At 45.0% G+C, this 21,790-nt stretch overlaps 1 protein-coding gene across 2 annotated transcripts in view; it reads left to right on the top strand.

Annotated features, from left to right (window-relative positions):
• LOC135214476 (cytosolic carboxypeptidase-like protein 5) overlaps window positions 1–21,790 on the top strand; it is a 173,053-nt gene that overhangs the window by 129,496 nt on the left and 21,767 nt on the right. For both annotated transcript variants that reach the window (XM_064248823.1, XM_064248824.1), the window contains exons 5-7: window positions 5,781–7,536; window positions 8,017–8,155; window positions 8,717–8,924. In XM_064248823.1, the coding sequence (XP_064104893.1) occupies window positions 5,781–7,536; window positions 8,017–8,155; window positions 8,717–8,924 (2,103 nt within the window). The remainder of the gene's footprint in view (window positions 1–5,780; window positions 7,537–8,016; window positions 8,156–8,716; window positions 8,925–21,790) is intronic.

Below are 21,790 nucleotides of genomic sequence, written 5' to 3'. Positions count from 1 at the left end.
GTGCGCTCCTCGTGATCCCGCCACGACACCCTACGAACCTGGCACAGTTCTCGGACCAACCAGATCATACGTGCAAGTGGCAGGAGGAGACCAGGAGGGATCTGTCGTGGTTCCTCCTGTGGAAGGAGGAGGGTCTCGGGGGGGCATTCTCGATGGATGGGCTTGACAGTCCGTCTCCACAGGATGCAGTCACTCCTGAGATCCAGAGGTCATTCGCGGAGGTAATTGCGCTGATTTGTCAGCACAACGACCTCGGGGAAGGATCGCTGCTCCCACCTTCCAAGCCCACATTGGGCTTGGAGTCATTCTGGGGACCTAAGAAGGAACCCAGGACGACGGTGGGTCTGCTGCGATCGCCCTTGGCTGACAGCATGCTGAGCCAAGTGGACGCTCTCGTCTCCGGACAGGAGCGCTTCTACGTGCCTTCAGAGGACCCTCTGCCACCCAAACAGGCTAACTCCGGGGGTGTCTCTGCCGCAGCTCCTGTCGGAGAACCTTTGGTTCTCGCAGCAAGAGGCACTTGCCTTGGAATCTACCGCAATGGGAGCATTCCAAGCAGTCTCCTGGATTGACCTGTGGTCCCTCACTGTGTCAAAAGCTGCGGCCTCATTGGGGAACATCACTCCTGAAGGGGACCCGACTTTTGTGAGACTGTGCCAGTGTGGAGGTAGGGCCATCGCCTACCTGGCCCACCAGACGGCTAACCTGTGGGCCAACTTGGTTCTCCGGCGTAGAGACGCTGTTCTCACCCGAGTGACCAGGGCGGCTGGCCGTGAGGCGGCTCTGGGTCTTCGCAACGGACCGGTGGGGAGTTAATAATTTCTCTTCCCCAGAGAGATGGTGAACGCTGCGGTGGAACAGCGGCCCACTGATTACAGTGACCGTCTTGTCCACCAGGCAGTCTCAAAGGTGGCTGGGCAACCTCGGACGACTGCGGCTAAGCCCAAGAGCTTAGCTAGCGCTTCCTCTGCGGCCAAGACGGTCGCCTCGTCAAAGCTGAGAGGAAAGACTCTGCCTTCGACTTCTGCTGTAAGGAGTGACCGCAACCAGCCCTCCTCCCAGTCCTTCTTTCTAGGAGGATCTGGGAAGAAGAAGTCGAAGAGAGGAGGGAAACGCTAGTGACAGCGTTCCCTCACCTGCTGCCGGAAGTTGTGGGGAGTGCCTAGCGAGCTATTGGGCAAAATGGCAGCGCTACGGTGTGGAGACCTGGATAGTAAATGTCCTTCGGAGGGATATTTACTACCCTTCGAGTCTCGGCCATCCCTCACCTCCAACCTGGTCCATCTGCAAACCTACGTTCCTGGCTCGACCAAGGATGTGACGCTTCGGCTGGAAGTAGAAGCCATGCTGAGCAAACGTGCTGCGGAGATCATATGGGATCAGTCGCCGGGCTTCTTCAGTCGACTTTTCTTGGTGGAGAAGTCCTCGGGGCTGGCGCCCGGTGATAGATCTCTCACCCTTGAACCGATTCATTCGCCAGACTCGGTTCACGATGGAAACAGCACGTTCAGTGCTCGATTCCATCAGGGAGAACGACTTCATGCTTTCGGTGGATCTGAAGGACGCGTATTTCCAGATACCCATCCATCAATCCTCCAGGAAGTACCTCCGCTTCATCCTCGACGGGACGATGTGCCAATTCAGGGCACTTTGTTTCAGTCTCTCAACCGCCCCACAGGTGTTCACGCAAGTGTTCACGCTGGTGTCTGCTTGGGCCCACTCGGTAGGGATACGTCTCTTGAGGTATCTCGATGATTGGTTAGTCCTGGCGAGCTCCCGCTCGCAGTTGCTACAAGACAGAGATCGACTCCTCGAATTTTGCCGCGATCTGGGATCATAGTGAATTACGAGAAGTCAGACTTCGAGCCCAAGCAGAGGATGAAGTACCTGGGCATGCTGATCGACACAGTAGCAAGGCGAGTCTTCCCCGCAGATTCGCGGATCAGCAGGTTCAGGGAGGCAGCAAGACAATTCCTGTCTCTACAGGAGCAACCAGTTGACGTTGCAGGTGCACGAGTGGGCCGTGGCACACTCAGTAGAGCTGTCAGCCCGCTACATTCCAGGCAAGAGGAATGTGGTAGCCGACAAGCTCAGCCGTCGGGATCAGGTGATAGGAACCGAATGGTCCCTTCATCCAGACGTGGCAGAAAGGCTCTTCAACCTGTGGGGGCGTCCAGTCGTGGATCTGTTCGCCACCCGGCACAACAGAAAACTCCAGGTTTTCTACTTGGTTGTGCCGGACCCATGGGCAGCTGCAAAGGACACTCCTCAACATCCGTGGGACAACCTCTTCGTCTACACCTTTCCCCCGTTCTGTCTGATTCGCAAAGTGATCAGCAGGGCGCTGATCTCTGCGAACCTTCGGATGATCCTGGTGGTGCCTAAACGACCTCAGGCTGTTTGGTACCCGGACCTGTTGGCTCTGCTTGCTGAAGTGCCGAGAGAGATTCCCCCCTGGCACAACCTCCTGTGCCAGCCACACGTAGAATGGTACCACCGGTGCATCGAGTCCCTGTGTCTTCACGGCTGGCTGTTATCCACCATCTCTTGAGAGCGAGAGGCTTTTCTCGCAGCGCAGCAACAGAGATGGCTGGATACCTCAGACAGTCCTCTGCAGCTGTCTACCAGGGGAAGTAGTCCATCTTCTGTGGTTGGTGTCGTGGACGGGGTCTCTCTCCTCTCAGAGCCACTCTTCAGCAGGTAGTGGATTTCCTCATCTTCCTTCGCCGAGAGAAGCTCCTCTCCGTCTCTGCAGTTAAAGGATACAGAGCCCCCCTGGCCCTAGTCCTTAAACTGCGAGGTGTGGACATCTCCTCTTCTTTCGAGATTTCCCTCCTGATGAAGAGCTTCGGGAGGTCTTGTCCACCCAGGGAACTCAGGCCCTCGGGGTGGGATGTGACTCTTGTCCTTAGGAGTTTGACTCGCAGACCCTTCGAGCCACTCCAAGAGTTGTCAGACAGGGATTGACCCTCAAGACCCTCTTCTTGCTGGCCCTGGCATCGGCGAAGAGAGTAGGGGAACTTCATGGTCTTTCCTTCAACATCAAGCATTCCAGGGGATGGGGATCCAGACGACCGGTTCGAGTCCTTCACGATCCCTTCCCTGAAGGATTTCACTGATAATGATGCAGATGATATGCTGCTTTGTCCTGTGAGGGCGCTACGGCACTATCTGAAAAGAACTTGGCACCTCAGGCCTGAGTGTCGACGCCTCTTCGTTAGCACCGGGGTTACCAAGAAAGAAGTTTCCAAGAACACACTTTCTTTCTGGCTGCGTGAGGTGATCAGGAGGGCGTACGAGACAGCTGGTAGTGACGACACCCGTACCCTTCGTCCGAGAGCCCACGAAGTCAGAGGTATTAGTCCAACCCTTGCGTTCCGCAAGAACTTCTCCCTGGCGTAGGTTCTGAAGGCAGGGGTTTGGGCAAACCAGACCACCTTCACTTCATTATACCTTTGGGATATCACCCACAGGTCCTTGGACACTTTTTCCTTGGGACCTGTGGTGGCTGCTCAACAAGTTGTGTAGTCTATCCAGCACCCGAGCGGACAGAACCGCATCGCATCCTTGTGTGACTGCATGAATGGACGAGTGAAAGAGAGTGTGACTGGCTTCTCTTCCTCCTTCGTTCTCCTCTACCTCTGGGCAGAGGGCCGCGGTCACCACTACGCTGAACAGGAGGCCGATGCAGGTAAGCTACACAACCGAGCTCCATTCTATCCCTTTCAGAAGGGATAGAAGTGTCTATCCACCACTCCCCGACAAGGGGGGGGAGTGGAAGCCAACAAGAGACAAACCCATGACTTCATTTTGGCTCTCGAAGTAGGAACTAGTTCTTGCCTTTTGCTATTTATAAGAGGTACGCTTGCCTCCCTCTTATAAATCTGGTCCAGAAGTCTGACCACTGATCCTGCGGTGCACACCCCGATCAGCTGGACAGAGGCTAGGATCCCTCCCTCTGCTCTTACGACCAGGGAGGGAATCCAAGGTAGGACGAACACCAGTCTGTTCATAAGACTCAGATTCCACCCACCAAGAAGTGAGTCTTCCTATTGTTAAAGGACCGAGGGTTTGTATACGTATCGGAACAAATAACAATTTGTCGGAAATTGAATTTTTCCTAACTATACAAACCTGAGGTCCTTTACATATAGTCCCACCTCATGCCACCCCTCACTCTGCGTTTCCTGGGCCTAAAGCAAAGTGACTCCTCTCCTCACAGTCGAGCTGACCGCCAACTGCCGGACAAGTATAGTTAACTACCGAACCCCCTTGTTCGAAGCTTACAACCGGTTCAGCTGCCGCTAAGTACTTTCCTATTGTTAAAGGACCTCAGGTTTGTATAGTTAGGAAAAATACAATTTCCGACAAAATGTCAAGGAAAAATACAATTTCCGACAAAATGTCATTTTAACGTTTTACTTGTTTGGTAAATGTGTGCAGCTATGAACAACAGAAGGAGAAACATAATTTTCTAAATACAACCGAATTGGATAACAACATCTATTTGGCTTGTATTTCATCTATCGTACGATAGTAAACAATTGCCACAGTTATGTTATAAATGACATTATGTATAATTATAATAGGACTGATATATTTTTAGGTAATAACTTTGTTCGCTATAGATCAAAGATCAGCAAGGAAACATACTGTTAAATTTAAACAAAGTTGTAGCTGAAACTGAGAACACTTTTTGAGCTACTAATGACTGTTATTGTGCATCGGCAACAAAGATAAAACTCTCGTAAACTTATCTGTTCAAACATAACCATAGATAAAGTTAAGAGAGAATCATTTTAATCAAGACTTCAGGTCTCGAAAGAATACAGTTTACTGCTGTTTTCATGGCGATAAAAGACAAATTATGTAACAGTAAAGCTTGTACTACGAAGAAATCAACAAAGCAATCTTTTAACGAAAGAAATAATTTATTAAATTCATATTTAGACTTAAAATTACCACGTCTTATAACGAAAAGATGACCTTGTCTCATATAAGTAAAGTATCTAGATATTCTTTTATGCTAACTAGAAGCAAAACAATTTGCTCCGAATTGAGTTAAATATGTCAAAATGAACTTGTGTTTGCCATCAGCTGATTTCCAAACCAAAACATTGACTACTTTGTTAGTATTTTACGATACTGTACGTATTATAAGAATACATACAATATAATATGATAGAGTAATGTATAATTTTTAAAAGATTCACGGAAAAGATGTATATTTGTTATGTTTTTATTCCATAATTATATGTAGGCGTCAGCACCCTAATAGGTATCGCTCAATTATGCCGAAATGGGTCCGAATCTGAGTCCGATTTACCGTGGTATCCATCATCGTATACGCTAGGCTAACTTTTTAATGTTATCCAATTTCTCTTAGTACTGAATTACCATGAGCCAGTATGTATTGAACCTAGAGAATTAGCTGAAATTAATAATTACTATGCCATATACTATGTATAAATATTCTGTGTTGTGTAGGGTACACTACCCTATATGTAAAGATGGTACTGATTACCCTAGTGTAGACTAGGCTATATTCGAGATACAATTTTTTCAACATACGATGGGTTTTTCTAAACCTAACCCCATCGTAAGTAGGAGAAAACCTGTACTAAATTAGTTAACAATATGAAATGTGTGATGCAAATATAAGGAGACAGAACAAAATAGAAAGTAAAATTATAATGATAGGAGATGATTAACATACTATGTGATGATATTGCTATAATAATACAGTAATGTGATTTTAATTTTACTTAATTTTGTTCCAGAGTGAAGAAAATAGCACAGTGATATCATGGGTTCATACAGTCAGTGATCCATGTGCTGTTACCCACTATGCCTTTACATACCCATACACATACACTGAATTGCAGACGCTCTTGGATAGTCTAGATCGTCGATTTCCTGCTGACTGCCCAAGTGTCTATTATCATAGAGAACTTTTGGTGTACTCATTAGATCACTGGAGAGTCGACTTGCTTACTATTAGTTCACATAAAGGAAAGAGTGAAGACAGAGAACATAGGTTACCGGGACTCTTCCCCTTGCCTGACCAGCCACGTCCCTTTCGTTTCCCCACTAAAAAGGTTGTGTTTGTGTCTGCTAGAGTTCACCCAGGAGAGACATCCTCAAGTTTTGTCCTGAATGGCTTTCTGAATTTCATTTTGTCTAATGATCCACGAGCTGTAAAGCTCCGAGATTTGTTTGTTTTTAAGCTCATCCCTATCCTTAATCCTGATGGTGTTGTGAGGGGTCATTACCGCACTGACCAGCGGGGTGTTAACTTGAATCGTGTCTATGTTGATCCGTCACCAATATTACATCCAACTATATATGCTGCTAGGCAGATAATCCTTTACCACCATCATGGGAAGGTGACACCTCTCACAAGAGACATGCCATCAGCAGCCTCTACCACGGAATCAGTCAGTGCAGCAGACACAGCCTCTAGCAGTGATGCTGATATGTCCTGTAAGGGCCCTCCTGTTGTTATGGATGAAGACACCTGTCATAGTTTCAGTGATGTTCAGAGTGGAAAAGCTGGAGGCTTAGCTAGTGGTAGAATAAAAGGAGCCTCCCTTATGGAACTGGATGAACCCTCAGCATCTGGATGGGACATCTCCAGCAATGTCTCTGTAGATGGTACCAATACACAAAGCAGCTCATTCCAGAGAGGTTTGCAGCCAAGTGAAGTGCATGATGATTGTTCAAATGTGTCAAGCATAAGTGAAGCGGAAACTGGGGTCACAAGCATGTTTGGTTCAATGGCTGCTGTGAGTGACTTTACAGACATCATTTCAAAGAATAATAGAAATTGTGCCGAAAGCAACAAACCTGGGGTTCATGAGTGCACCACAGAAGTTAGAGGTGTTGATTATGAGAGTAGTAATAAATCTAGAGATTTATTTGTGAAAGACTTTCATAAAGAGGAAAAGGACAAATTAGGTGGTTTCGTTGGTGGAGGCAGTGAGTTTGAGAAGGGCACTTTGAATTCTCTAGGGAAAGACTTCAACATTTGCGATGGTGTAAAACCTAGCAGGTTATCATCAGCCACTCCAAGTGTTTTGCAGACTCCGAGTGTAATGCCATATTCCAGTGTTTCATGTACAGTGTCTAGTCAATATTTTAAAGCAGAAAATGCCAGTGAGAACAAAGATTTGAGAGTTCCCACACACAGTACTTATAAGAGGGATGTATCAAGTGAGAAAAGAAATTGTGGTATACCATCTACATCACATAGTTTGCCATGTAAAGGTTTGTCATCAAATCTTAATTCTCTGTCGAGCATGCCGTCTACAAAAGAGATATGTGGTGTTGCAAGTAGCAGTGAAAGTGAGGCTGAATGTGGCCGACCTGGCAGGGAAGCTGAAAGTAATATTGGGATCCTGGATGCTTCTTTGCATTTACCCTCTGATGCATTTAGTCCTATGGTTAACCCAGTGACCACTAGTATACCAAAGGAAACGCAGGTTTCCTCAGGTCTCTTCCTGTATGTAGATCTCCATGGACATGCATCGAAAAGAGGTGAGTGAAATTGACTGGTTGAGAATGTAATTGTGACTAATTTTACCTCAGTAATTATGCATAGCATTGTGGCTAATTTTGTCTTTCTGTTATATCAAATGTATATTTACTTCACCTTTTGGAGTATTCATGTTATGCCAAACCTACGCCTAGTACAGACAAGTATTAGTTGGAATATTCAGCTTAACAATTTCACAAGTTTTTTGGTAATTATGAATATGAGTTATGTAATGAATTGGCTTGGAAGTCAGTTAGAATCATTCTCAATAAACAACTGGATAAAGTTCTGTTTAGTAGAGACATTATCTATTGTGATAGTATACTGAGTTGACACACATTGTAGAGGAAAGAGAAAACTTCTTAGTCACTCTGATTTTTATTTTTGTCTAGCTCAAAGATGTGTACATTGTTTCATGATTAATGTGCTCTGTACAAATTATTTCATAGTTATACATACTAGATGCTAATTCTCATTTTCAGGTATTTTTATTTATGGCAATTGGTATGAAGACCCAGCTGTGATGGTAGAAAATATGCTTTTTCCAAAATTGATGGCTGTGAATTGTCCAAACTTTGACTTTGCTGCCTGCAACTTCTCTGAGAGGAATATGTATCTTAAGTAAGTTTGTTGTTATGTTTTCCATTTACTTAATTATTCCCGTATGATATTCATATCAGTCAAACAATAAATACCTTTGGCCTGATAGTAAAACAAGTCTAAACAGGAAATTTCATGTTGCATATACAAGAGGTAAATGCAAAGGTACATGAAATCTGAGCTGAAAACGGTCTCATGCAGTCTAAGGGGCTGATATTATCTAACTAGACTGTAATTCAGATTTATAGATCATTATCAGATTCAACCCAGGCCAACACCAATATGTTATGTGAATCTCCAAGCTTAAACTAACAGTAAACATAAAATTTTGTAAATAATTAAGGAAATTATTTTTATTTACTAATTAAATTTTACTAAGCATTTATTGGGTAAAATTTAAATTTTATTAAAGACAAACCCTTTTGGGCCAACTATGTGAGAATGAAGTGTTTTGACTTGGTGTTCTAGTTAAAATAATTGATACATAGCAATCCATATAATATACTTGTAATTATGATGTGCTTCAACCCTGTGTGTTAAGCCCTAAAGTCCAATCTATAAAATCCATACAATTTTCTTTAGGGATCGCCGTGATGGTATGAGTAAAGAGGGTTCAGGTCGGGTAGCTATAATGCGAGCCACAGGTCTCCTTCGCTCTTACACCCTAGAATGCAATTATAATACTGGCCGAACTTACAACCCAACTCCACCCTCCCCTCTTGACCACCGGAAGAATCCTCAAGGCTCATTGCCTACACCTCCAAAGTACAACCCATCTGTTTTTGAAGATGTAAGTACAATTGAAAACTAAATATTTGCTCTGTGTACTTAATTGGGTGGTACATTGAAAATTTTAATGATTGTATATATGTATATGTAAATCTAGCTTTAGTGAATATTTTTTGGATTATGATTTTTGGTAGCGTAACCGCTGTTCGTCCTCAAAGGAGTCTCTCATGGTCCCCTCAGGCCTCCATAAGACAAACCAACCAATCTCAAAGAATTCTCTTCTAGTTGTCTTGGCCAGAATAGCACGTTAGCACAACGGTTGATTATAAAGGTCTTGAAACAAGAGGGTTCAGTCTCTTTGTCTTTAGCCACTGCCTAGGATACAGTGCATATGTCAGCAATTGTCCTCCATTACTGGCTTGGTCTTTGTAAAGCGAGGAAGCTCCATGTTTTTGCTTACTGATATTTTTTCACCAAGGTCTAATTTTGGTTACCATGGAAGAACTGAACTCAAAGCAGCAGTATAGATTTAAGTCTCACTGTAAAGTTTTAGCTGTAGAACCCAGGTGACAAATATCATAAGACTTCTACAGCTTTCTTGCTCAGCATTGCTTACACTTCTTTTTTCAGTGCCAAATCCTTGGCAGAACCAGGGATGTAAGTCTGAAGACGGACCGTAGAGTCAGTGATGGGTGGCTCTGACTCAAAGGGAAAAAGATATCCTTCCTGAAGGACATCCACTACCCAGGTCTCGGCTCTATAGCTCTGCCATATTGCCCAATGGCTCGCTAGGCATCCCACCCACCGATGGCAGCAGGTGATGGGGAATGCTGTCCCTAGCTTTTCCCCTCTTCTTCTTTCCCTTACTCCTTTCCCTGGGGAAAGGAGGCTGGAACGAATGTGGGCGCGTTCCTTTCTAGGAGAAAGAAAAAGGCTGGGTCTTTCCTTGCGTGACTTTCGAAGGAGGTGTCTTCTTTGAGGCAGAGGAAGAGCTGTGGCAGGATCACAAGCTAAAAACAAGCGGGCAAGACCCCCCCACATAAATTTAATCAATCCGGCTGCCAAACTCACCCTCAGCCACACTTTCCTCTTCACTACAGAAAAAACGCAGGACAATTGGCTCACTTACACATAGAAAAAAAATACAAACACGTACTCACCCCAACTCCAGATACTCAGGGCTATGATGTGCTGTCCGCTGGTCGAGGTCACTGAGACACCAACTGCCACCGCAAACCAACACACAACCAACAACAAAGAACTCTAACCACACAACTCAACAACAACACAACAACAACCAAGGACCACAACCCAGCAACGCAACAACAACACATCACAAGGACCACAACCCCATAACTCAACAACAACACAACAGTCAAGGCCCACAACTCAACAAACAACAACACAACAACCAAGGACCACAACCCAACAAACAACAACAACACAACAACCAATGACCACAACCCCACAATACAACCAACAAACAAGAACTACAACCACAACTCAGCAACACAACAAACAAACAAGGACTACAACCACAACAAACAACCAAGGACTACAGCCACAAACACAACAACAAGAAGAAACCATTACAGCTCACCAAAAACTCGACAAGCCCACACCCAACCACTCACAACAATACCAAAAAACCATACATAACAGAAACTCACAAGCACAACAAATCTAACAACTCTAAAGCAAACAACACCAAACTGAACAACAAATCAATAACACACAATTTAACTGACCATCAATGCCTTCAGTACTCTTCACAGACCGCTGCCGACACTACTGACCATCACAGGCTCTGATTACAGACTGACTTCTCAGAACTCTGATCTTAACAACTAACTCCAGCAGCACCAGCAGACAACCCAGAACTCATCAACAGCCAATTCAGTCGTTAAACATCCATCCACCAATTACGCTCTCTCTCTCTCTCTCTCTCTCTCTCTCTCTCTCTCTCTCATCTCTCTCTCTCTCTCGTCTCTCTCTCTCCTTTTCTCTCTCTCTCTCTCTCTCTCTCTCCTCTCTTCTCTCTCTTACAGAAAACCAAAAACATAAAAACATACTACACGATCTCAACAGCAACACAAACCAAGAAACTTTCTCTCTCTCTCTCTCTCTCTCTCTCTCTCTCTCTCTCTCTCTCTCTCTCTCTCTCTCTCTCTCTCACACAAACGACTCTTGAGAACGTTGCCAAATGCAACCACCATAACTCCTCCATATTTCCTCCCCCGTTACATTTGACAATGTCTCCTTACACTGGCAACACCCACACTTAATAGCCTTCTGCAACACCCAGGGATGCTTGGACGCAGGCCCCCATGGATCTTGTTTGAGGGCCCTCACACTTGCTCTCAGTTACACTGCCATCCACTTCTCCCAGACCACTTCCAGTCAGACTCCCATTACCATCTCCCTCACTACCATCCTCCCAAATCCCATTCACTACCTCATCTACCCCCTCTAACTCTTGTCATAATATCTCTCGCAACTCTGCCACCAAATTACTCACCTCATTTACACTCCTGCCAAACTCCTGAAGAGATTCGTTCATACTGCCAACCACGTCCTTACGACTTGATTCCCTTCCTACCAAAATCTCACTAAACCCAGACAATTCAAACCCACATACACTACAATTATCATTCTTTCCCTCAAAATCATCCGTATTACATGCCTTATCCACCATTTTAACCCTAACACTAACCCCTCTATCATGCAGTTCACGTTTCTACCTTTCATTCCCTTTCCTTACCTTCTTCCGCTTTCTTCCATACTCAACCAATACTAACTGCCGATCTTCCAGACCCATTTGCTCACTGACACTCGGCTCACATTTATTCACCCTCAACCACTCACTCATCGCATTCTCGCAAAAATACTGGGGTACTTCCCTCCACTTACGGAACTGGTTATGGTGTGTCCTAACCTCATCCACACCCCCATCTACTCGCAATTTCCCCAAAACATAACTCAATCCACTTGGTCCCACTTCCAAAATCTCAAAAGGCCTTTCAAATTTCTCCCTTACCTTATTCACATTCATTCTTCCTATCTCAACCACCTCTTTTAACACTTTATCTCCAATCTTTCTTCCACAAATCCCGATCACACTCTGACAGACCCAACCACGGCCTAACAATACTTCTAAAATTAAACACATACTTACAAGGAGACATACCTATACTCTTCTGCAGTTTGGCATTATATACCCACACTGCACGTCCTACATACATATCCCAATCATTGTTGCCTTTACTCATCATTCGCAAAATCTTGGTTATCATTCTAACAGTCCTTTCAGCCAAACCATTCGCACTGGGCATATACAGAGTTGAATATACATGGACAATACCCCATTCCTTCAACATTTCTTCAAATTCCCACCCCACAAACTCAGGCCCATTATCACTCAACATTTTTGCCGGCTTACACACACAGGGGCAACAACTTGCCCCACCATCCATGCAATGGTTTCACTCCTCTTATGTTTGATGGGAACTGCATAGGCAAATTTACTCATGTGATCCACCTTCACAATCATTCCCACATGCCCCCTCACAGTCTTTGGCAACGAAACTCAATCAATCACAAGCATTTCAAATGGCTCTTTCATCTGCAATCACAACGCAGGTGGACTCGCATGCACACACTGATACTCTCCCCTCTGACAGTCTTCACACGTGACAGCCACATCCACACAAATCTTATTCAATCCAGGTGCATACAATCTCTCTCTCATGCATTCCCACAACTTATTTTTCCCCATATGCCCAAACCGATCATGCACCAACAAACACATATTCACAGCTGACTCAACAGAAAACACCGGCACATACACTTCCCTGTCATACACCCCTCCCTGATGCAAAAAGTACACTTAAGTTTTTACAAACTACAAACCGTTTAGCAACCCTCTTATATATATCCAACTCACACGGCCAATCTTCCACACACACTCCCTCCAAAATACACTGCCACAACATGCTTATCTCCAAGCACTTATCTTGCATTTCCTCAATCTCCTCCTCACTCAACAAATCATTCTCACTTCTAGCAATATCAATCACCCCCACAAAGTTTGCTACAAATGGACTACCATCTTGAATCCTAGCTATTGTGCTACCCCCCTTAAAAAGAATCCCATTTCCTGTATCTATGCTTACATCATGCATCCTCAGAAAATCCATCCCTATCAAAAGCAAGCTGGCATATCATTTTCTCCCATGATTATAAAGTTATGCACTACTTCCAAATCTCCTAACCCCACCTTTAACTGCACCTCTTCCCACACTAAAACACTTCCATGTCCCAACCCATGTATCCTCACACTTGTACACCGCCTTTTCACTTCCCAATGGCATCTCTCCAGTTCACTTACCACTGACCCACTCACCAAGGAAGCTTGTGCCCCTGTATCAACCAAACAACAGTATTCACTGTCATTTATTCCGACCATTGCCACCATTTTCCCTCGTGTCCCATGCACACACACATTCACTGCCATGTCCACCTGGTTATCCACATCACAGTCATCCTCAGCTACCTCCCCACTTCCGTACTCCTGATTCAAAACCCCTTCATAGTCCCCTTTCTGAACCAACCAGTTACAACCATGTTCTCCGCACTGAATCCTCAAAACCCTCCCTCGATATTCGACCGATCTGTCCCATCCAAAATACAAAAACACCTTTATTCCAAACAACTCGGCTACTGCTGACAGCAATTTATGCAACATTTCCTCTTCCCCACCTTGTTCCTCCGTATATGCCACTCCCTTCTGCACTTCACTCATCAACCTCACTCACAACTCATTTGTACTACCGGTTACCTCTTCAACCAGACCTCTCCCTTCCAAGTCTTTCAACGCTGAAAACAAACATTACAAACTCTGTCACCTCCTTCAAACCTCTCTTTTACAACCAAACCCTCAGGCACCACATTCGGACCCCAGTCACTCTTCATGACACCGTTGCTCCTACCATGCATCCTAGACATTGCATCAGCAATCAAATTTTTACTTGCTGGCACATATTCTAATCTAAAATCAAACTCACTCAAATCTTCAATCGTCCACGCAGTCCTAGCATTCACACTCTCCTTCTTGATCATATAGTACACTAATGGCCAATGGTCCATCCAGATGATCAATTTTACCCCATACAAAAACACTTTCAATACTTTCACACAAAACCTTATTGCCACAAGCTCCTTCTCAACTACCGAATGCTTCTGTTCCGCTTTATTAAAAGCTTTACTTACATACGCAATTACTCTTAACTGTTTCTTCCCATTCAAATCTGGCATCTGCGCTAAACACCCTCCCATACTAACCTTGCTCACATCAGTATACAGCTCAAGCTCACTTGCATCCTCACTATAGTCTGGAAAAGCCAAGGTGACATCTCTAGCAGCCTCCTCTTTCAACCTCTCAAATGCTCCCACCATTTGCTCATCCCACCTTAGCTTAGTACAATTTTTCTTCCCTGTCCATTGAGTCAACGGTTTCCCTATACCCGAACAATCCCTAACAAACTTCCTCCCAAACTCAATCAGCCCCAAAAAACCCTTTAACTCGTGCATGGTCCGGGGACGTGGAAACTCCCTTATCTTTTCCACAAACTTTTCACTCTTCCTTACACCATTAGCAATCACCTTATGACCAAGAAATTCCTTTCCCAGCCAACCACATACACTTCTCTAGCTTCACTTTTACTCCAACCTCTCCCAACCACTCTAACACCTTCTCAAGCAGCTTCACATTCTCCTCAACAGTTTCACTAGCAATCAAAATATCATCTATAAACCTTCCTTCTATCAAACCCAGCTAATACCCCATTCCTTGCCCTTTGAAAGGCATCAGGCGTATTAGCCAACCCAAAACTCAAACGGTTAAACTGGTAGTGGCAACTACCACTTGAAAAAGTGGTAACAGGCCTGCTCCCCTCCTCAAGAGGCATCTGGTAATATCCCTTTACCAGGTCTAATTTGGTAAACACACTCATCCCATGCATCTTGTACACATTCAGACACCACATTCATCGGAAATCACTCCTTCACAGTCACTTCATTCACCCTCCTATAATCTACATACATCCGCAGACTTCCATCCGGCTTACGTACAGGAACTATTGGGGAATTCCTGGCACTCTCACTGCTCTCTATCACTCCCACGCTCTCAAGCTCCTCACACTGCTCCTCAGTCTCTCGGGTAATAGGCGGGGAAAAGGGTCGGGGATGCTGATATATGGGGGTATCGTCTTCCAAAACTATCTTGAATTTGGGAAGCTTAGACCCCCCAAAATCCTTGTCACCACGACTCAACACACCCCGCTTATCCCACAACATCTGCATCACCCACCTCCTCTCGTCGTCACTAACATTCTCATCCACCTTAACTCTTTCTCTCAACTCATCGTACTCCCAATCATCACCTCCTTTCACACTACCTGTCATCACCTTGGCAACAAAGCCGCAAAAACCTGTGGATTTTCCATATCCAAAATCCTGTCATATACATGCATGCTCGCTCTTACCAACTTGTTCACATCCACTCCCTCAACCACATATGCACACTTGTCACCTTTGACAATCCCAAGACTATCCAGCCACACAAATTTCACACTAACAACTTCTCCGACTTCTCGCGGCACCTTTACACTCTCTCTCACAATTAACGGCACCCCCTTCCATATTTTACTGGTTACCTCCCCATTCCTACCCAAGTACAACTCTCCACGTACATTCCCCTTAATATGCAACTCAACCAAATTCTTGCTCCTGTGGCGTGATGGGCATGGTGTTGGCGGGCCACCTCGGTGGCTGCGAGTTTAATTCTTGAGCATTCCACTGAAGGGTGAGAATGTGTATTTCTGGTGGTAGAAATTCACTCTCGACATGGTTCGGAAGTCACGTAAAGCCGTTGGTCCTGTTATTGAATAACAACTGGTTCCATGGAATGTAAAAACACCATACAAACAAACAAACATATTCTTGCTCGGATGGACCAACATCCCACACTTCCTCAAGGACCCGTACCCTAACAACATATCATACTTATCACTCACTCCCTCGATCACATAAAAGTCTCTTTCATCCACCACTATCCCTCCGATTTCTATATTTTCTCGTACCACTCCCACCACAGGCGTACCTAAATTTCCTATTCCTTGTACCTCCCCTTTACACTCCCCAATTTCACACTCACTCTTTAACTTGTTACATCCACTCTTAAAAAGAGCATTGACACTGCACCCGGTATCAATCAAAGCAACCAAACGCACCCCTTTGCACCTCACTTTTACCCTCATACATTCATGAACTCTATCCCCAAACCCATTATCATGTAACAATCCTTCATGTACATGTATTAGGGCTTGTGCCTTGTATGATAAGGCGCCCTATGAGGTAATGTTAGACTAGCGATAATCTTACGCTAAGTCGGTTGGTATTGCACTTCCATCTTCAATGGAGTGTCTGGGGGTTTGTAGATCACTTACGAAGTCGGTATTATCTTTACGACGATGTGTTAAACTCATGGTTCAGTGAGGTTCTTGTAGAAAACACGAAATATAAAAATAGATATAATTTCTTCTGACGTTTTACATGCTGAAGATCAGATATGATTGTACAAGTCTTCTAATAACGATAGCTTGATCGCTTCTGCCAATGATGATGGCTAATCCTATTCCTCTACATGATAAAGCTTAGGTAAAGAGGTACAGGTCTTCTAATGACGATAGCTAACTCCCTTCTGCCTGTCTACCATCTCTGTTACAAGTTATGAAGGAACAGACAGTAGTTCGAACATATGAACATACTTACAAATGACATAGTTTCATACGAACACACAATCAAATGAGACACGCTACAGATCACGTAGGCCGTTTGAATCATAGGTCGGGGTAGTTGTCTCAAGCAGGGAGCTTGGACTGTTTCAAAACAAATGAATGACCACAGATGACGGCATGTCAACTTAGCCTACATACTTATTGTACACGTCATCTTTAGCGTCTCTAGTCTGATCACATTCCTGCAAGCAATCTTTTATATATATGGACTAACATTCCATATTTTTATTATGTAAACACTTACACATGTATCACTCTTACTGACCGCATACCAGAGGATCCACCCAACTGAATCTCCTTTTGACTTAGTTTCCCAAATTCCCAACCTGACTCATCCTCTTTCGCCGACACACACTGGCTACATGACCTTCCATTCCACATTCAACACATTTCGCACACTGTTCTCTACACATCCTAGCATAATGCCCATTCTTCCCGCAGTTGCAGCAAACTACATTCATACGGGTATGCTGACATCCACTAGGTATGTGCCCTACTTGTCCACACCTGCAACATTTAATATTCCTATCTTTCTTACACTCACTCACTAAATGCCCCATTTACCCACACCCGTAACACCTCCAACGCCTACCGACACTCATTCTTCTTCTGTCCCGGCTTACCACATCTGTAACACTGCTGCACTCACTCACAACTGACTCACTCTACTCTTCCGACACTCACACTCCTATCTCTTTTAGGGCTAACTACACTCACTTTACTTGCTCTAACGCTCCTATCAACCACTCGCTCAGCCATTCGCCTCGGCCCTTCAAAAACTGGCTCCCTATAACTCTTAAACTCTGGTACAACCTCAGCTACTTCAGTCCTAATGCTAACACTTCTACTCTCTTTCATACACCTATCTAACTTGTAATCCTCTACTATTTCTAAAATGTTGTTCCTTGTTAAGCTTTCATTCGTACATCACATTTTCTCCTTACGGTTCAGATTTATAAACTCGTATACGCGCTCTGGTACAGTCGCCAGCAACTTTCGCACTAACTCCGTACACTCATTTATCCCTTCGTCCCCAAACTTTTTCCAAGCTAATGTTTCCAACCTGCGCACATACATTGACAGTGACTCACCAACATTCATTCTTGCCTCTTCAAAATCATGCTTTCTCCTATATCTAACGCTACTCTTTATCCTCTTTGCCTGTTCCACAATCCTGGCTTTCACACACTCATATGGCACATTCTCTGCACTCATCACTACTTCATACATATTCAACAAAAATCTTGTCAAAAAGCCATCTAACTCTCTTGTTATCGCCATACTTAGCCACACAATACTTCTCATATTCCTTAAAAAAAGTCCCCTATGTCCCTACTACCATATTCCTTGTATTGTGCACATCAGGTTACCTCTCTCATATACACAGCCTTTTGTTCTTCCTGCTCACTCTCACTCTCACTTTCACTACTACCATTCTGACCCTTCTTTCCCTCTTTCAAATACAGCGAGTCCACTTCCATACTCATGTCCATACTTTTAGTCGCACCTTTCTTACCCTTCTTTCAACCTACCAATTCCCACTTAACACCATCTAAATCACTCTCATCCTGTACCTTATCCTCAACTCTATGGTCACCTTCATCTGTCCTCTTCTTACCCTGCTCATCAGTCTTACTAGTCTTTCCCTTAGCCCTTTTCTTACCCTCAACTTCCTTCTTACCCTTCTGCTCTGATTTCTCCCTATCCCATGTCTTCTTCTTCCCCTCACTTGCCACGACCTTATCACTTTCATCACTCATACTCTCCTCCACCTGTTCTTTCACTTTCTTAATCGCTCCTAGCCCATCACAAGACCCAGTTGGCCTACTTCCTACTGCTCCCTCTCCTGTGAATCCCTTCATCATCTGCACTGCATTCATCATTACCTTGAATTTTTTTTCCATTTTTTCAACCATTCTCTATTCCGCTCCTTTCACCTCTTCTTTCATTTCAACTTTTGCACTCCTTAGCATTCCTCTCATTTCCTCTAACTCACTCTTCAGCTCCTCACATTCTACCCTTAACCTCTCATTCTCCACTTCCAATCTTTCCTTAGCTTCCCTCACCAACTGCAACTCCTCTTTCAGCCTCTCCATCTCTTTCAACCCTTCCATCCTCACTTTCTCCACCAATGACACAACTCACTACCCCAATTGTCCTGCAGGTGCCGCACCAGCAGTCCCTGTTCGGGCGCCAAAAATTTAATGTGGTATCACAAGATAAAAACAAGCGAGCAAGATCCCCCACATAAATTTAATCAATCCGGCTGCCAAACTCATCCTCAGCCACACTTTCCTCTTCACGCTACAGAAAAATGCAGGACAATTGACTCTCCTACACACAGAACAAAAAACACGAACACATGTACTCACCCCAACTCCAGATACTCAGGGCTATGCTGTGCTGTCCGCTGGTTCCGCAAACCAACACACAACCAACAACGAAGAACTCCTAACCACACAACTCAGCAACAACAACCAAAGACCACAACACAACAACCAAGGATCACAACCCCATAACTCAACAACAACCAAGGACCACAACCCTACAACTCAACAAACAACAATAACACAGCATCCAAGGACCACAACCCAACAAATAACAACAACACAACAACCAAGGACCACAACCCCACAACACAACTAACAAACAAGAGCTACAACCACAACTCAGAATCACAACAAAATACAAGGATTACAACCACAACAGCTCACCAACAACCCCACTCCACAACCAAACCAGCAACCCCACAACACCAAACCTAACCACTCACAACAACTCGTACATAACTCAACAGAAACTCACAAGTACAACAAATATAACTAACAGGCACAACAACTCTAAAGCAAGCAATTCTAACTTAACAACAAATTAAACAACAAATCAGTAACACACAATCTAACTGACCATCAATGCCTTCAATGCTCTTCGCAGACTGCTGCCGACACTACTGACCATCACAGGCCCTGATTACAGACTGACTTCTCAGAACTCTGATCTTAACAACTAACTCCAACAGCACCAACCAGCAGACAACCCAGAACTCACCAACAGCCAATTCAATCGTTAACACCATCCATCCACCAATTTCACCCTCTCTCTCTCTCTCTCTCTCTCTCTCTCTCTCTCTCTCTCTCTCTCTCTCTATCTAATGAAAACCAAAGAACATAAGTACATACTACCCGAGTCTCAACAGCAACAACAAACGCAAAACTCACTCTCTATCTCTCTCTCTCTCACTAAAACCAAAAAGACATTCTCACGATCAACAGCAACACAAACCACAAAACTCACTCTCTCTCTCTCTCTCTTTCTCTCAAATGATTCTTGAGAACATTGTCAAATGCAACTACCATAACTCCTCCATAGAGCTAGCTTGGCTCGTAGGCCTGGCCGCAGTTGCGAAAAGGCCCTGAAGTCTTTGCAACTGCCTAGTGGACAAGTCAATCTTTGTCTTCAGCTCTTTGCTTGTCTACCTCAGCATCCATCCACCATCTCTAGGGAAGAGAGAGGAGGAACCCAGCAACGGTTTGTTTCTCAACACCAATGCTGACTCTGATCCCACAGACCTGGAGATACAATTCAGGACAGCGTCCCTCCTCCCAAGCACCAGGTTGGCCCACAAGTTTGTCGTCTGGTGGGCCAGGTAGGACATAGCCCTACCTCCAGACTGGCAAAGTCTTCCGAAAGTCGAGTCTTCCCCAAGAACTATGGGTCCTGAGAAAGCAGTGACCTTGGATACTGTGAGGGACCACAGATCTAACCAGGAGACTGCTTGGAATGCTGCCATAGCAGTAGCTTCCAAGCTCACTGCCTCTTGTTGCTTAAACCAGACATTTTCCGCTAGAAGATGCTGCAGCAGCAAGCCAGGAGTCAGGAGAACTAACTCCAGCTGCCTGTGCTTGGTCGGCAAAGGGTTGTCCGAGGGCGAACAGAAGCGCTTCTGTTGAGGCAGAGGAGGGGGAAGCAGGTTGTTCGATCTGTTAGCCTCAAGTGAATTCTCTTGTCCTGAGACAAGATTGTTCACTTGGTCCGACACTCCTTCGGACAAGGAAGACCACGGTAGGCCTGTAGAGCCCCTAGTTCCTTCTTAGGACCCCAGAATGACTCTAGATTTGAAGGGTGGTCAGAAGAAGCAACTGAGAGGAAGGACCATCAAGTTCTTCTAGGATGTGTTCCTCCCTTGACCCTCTGTAGCAACAGAAATGGCAGGTTACTTCAACCGGTTCCCAACAGCAGTTTACCAGGGAAAGTGGTCTGCGGATTGCCTATCTCTCTTCGCCAGGAAGCTCCTCTCTGTCTCGACGGTTAAGGGCGGCAGGCCGGCCCTGGCCTTGGTCCCGAAACCGCAAGGATTGGAGGTCTCTCCGATGGAGATGTCCCTCCAATGAGGAGCTTCAAGAAGTCTTGCTCAGGGAGCTCAGGTCCCCTGAGTGGGATGTGACTCTTGTCTTAGGAGTTTGACTTGCAAAACTAATTGCCTCTCCAAGAGTCATCAGATAAGGATCTGACCGTCAAGACTATCTTTCTGCTAAACCTAGCAGCGGCAAGAAGGTGAGCGAACTTCACGACCTCTTCAGGGGCATGAAACACTTGAGGGGACAGGGATCGACTACACTCGATTTCGTCCCGGATTTCGTGGCGGGGACTCAGAATCTTTTGGTCCCTGACCATAGGTTCGAGTCCTTATGATTCCCTCCCCAGAGGTCTTCAGTAGCAACGAGCAAGACGGATGGTACTTTGTACCATTAGAGTGGTAAGGCACTATTGAGTGAGAGTGTGTCCCCTCAGACTTAGGGGGGACTAATCTTTATTAACGCCGGGGTAACCAAGAAAGAGAGATTCAAAGAATACTCTCTCTTTTTGGCTTCGTAAGATGATTAGGGAAGTGTACACCTCCGAAGAGAATTTCGACATGGGTACTTTCCTGTGACAACCCACAAAAGTCAGAGATCTTGGTTGTACCTTTACGTTCTGCAAGAACTTGTCGGTATCGCAGGTATGGAAGGCAGAGATGGTCCAACCAGACACCGTCCACCTCCTCCTACCTTTGGGATATAGCCCATGGGTC

The sequence above is a fragment of the Macrobrachium nipponense genome, chromosome 45, assembly GCF_015104395.2.
Source record: "Macrobrachium nipponense isolate FS-2020 chromosome 45, ASM1510439v2, whole genome shotgun sequence".
Taxonomy (NCBI): domain Eukaryota; kingdom Metazoa; phylum Arthropoda; class Malacostraca; order Decapoda; family Palaemonidae; genus Macrobrachium; species Macrobrachium nipponense.
The sequence above is the reverse complement of the archived record's forward strand: the minus strand, read 5'-3'. Positions and strand labels throughout refer to the sequence as shown.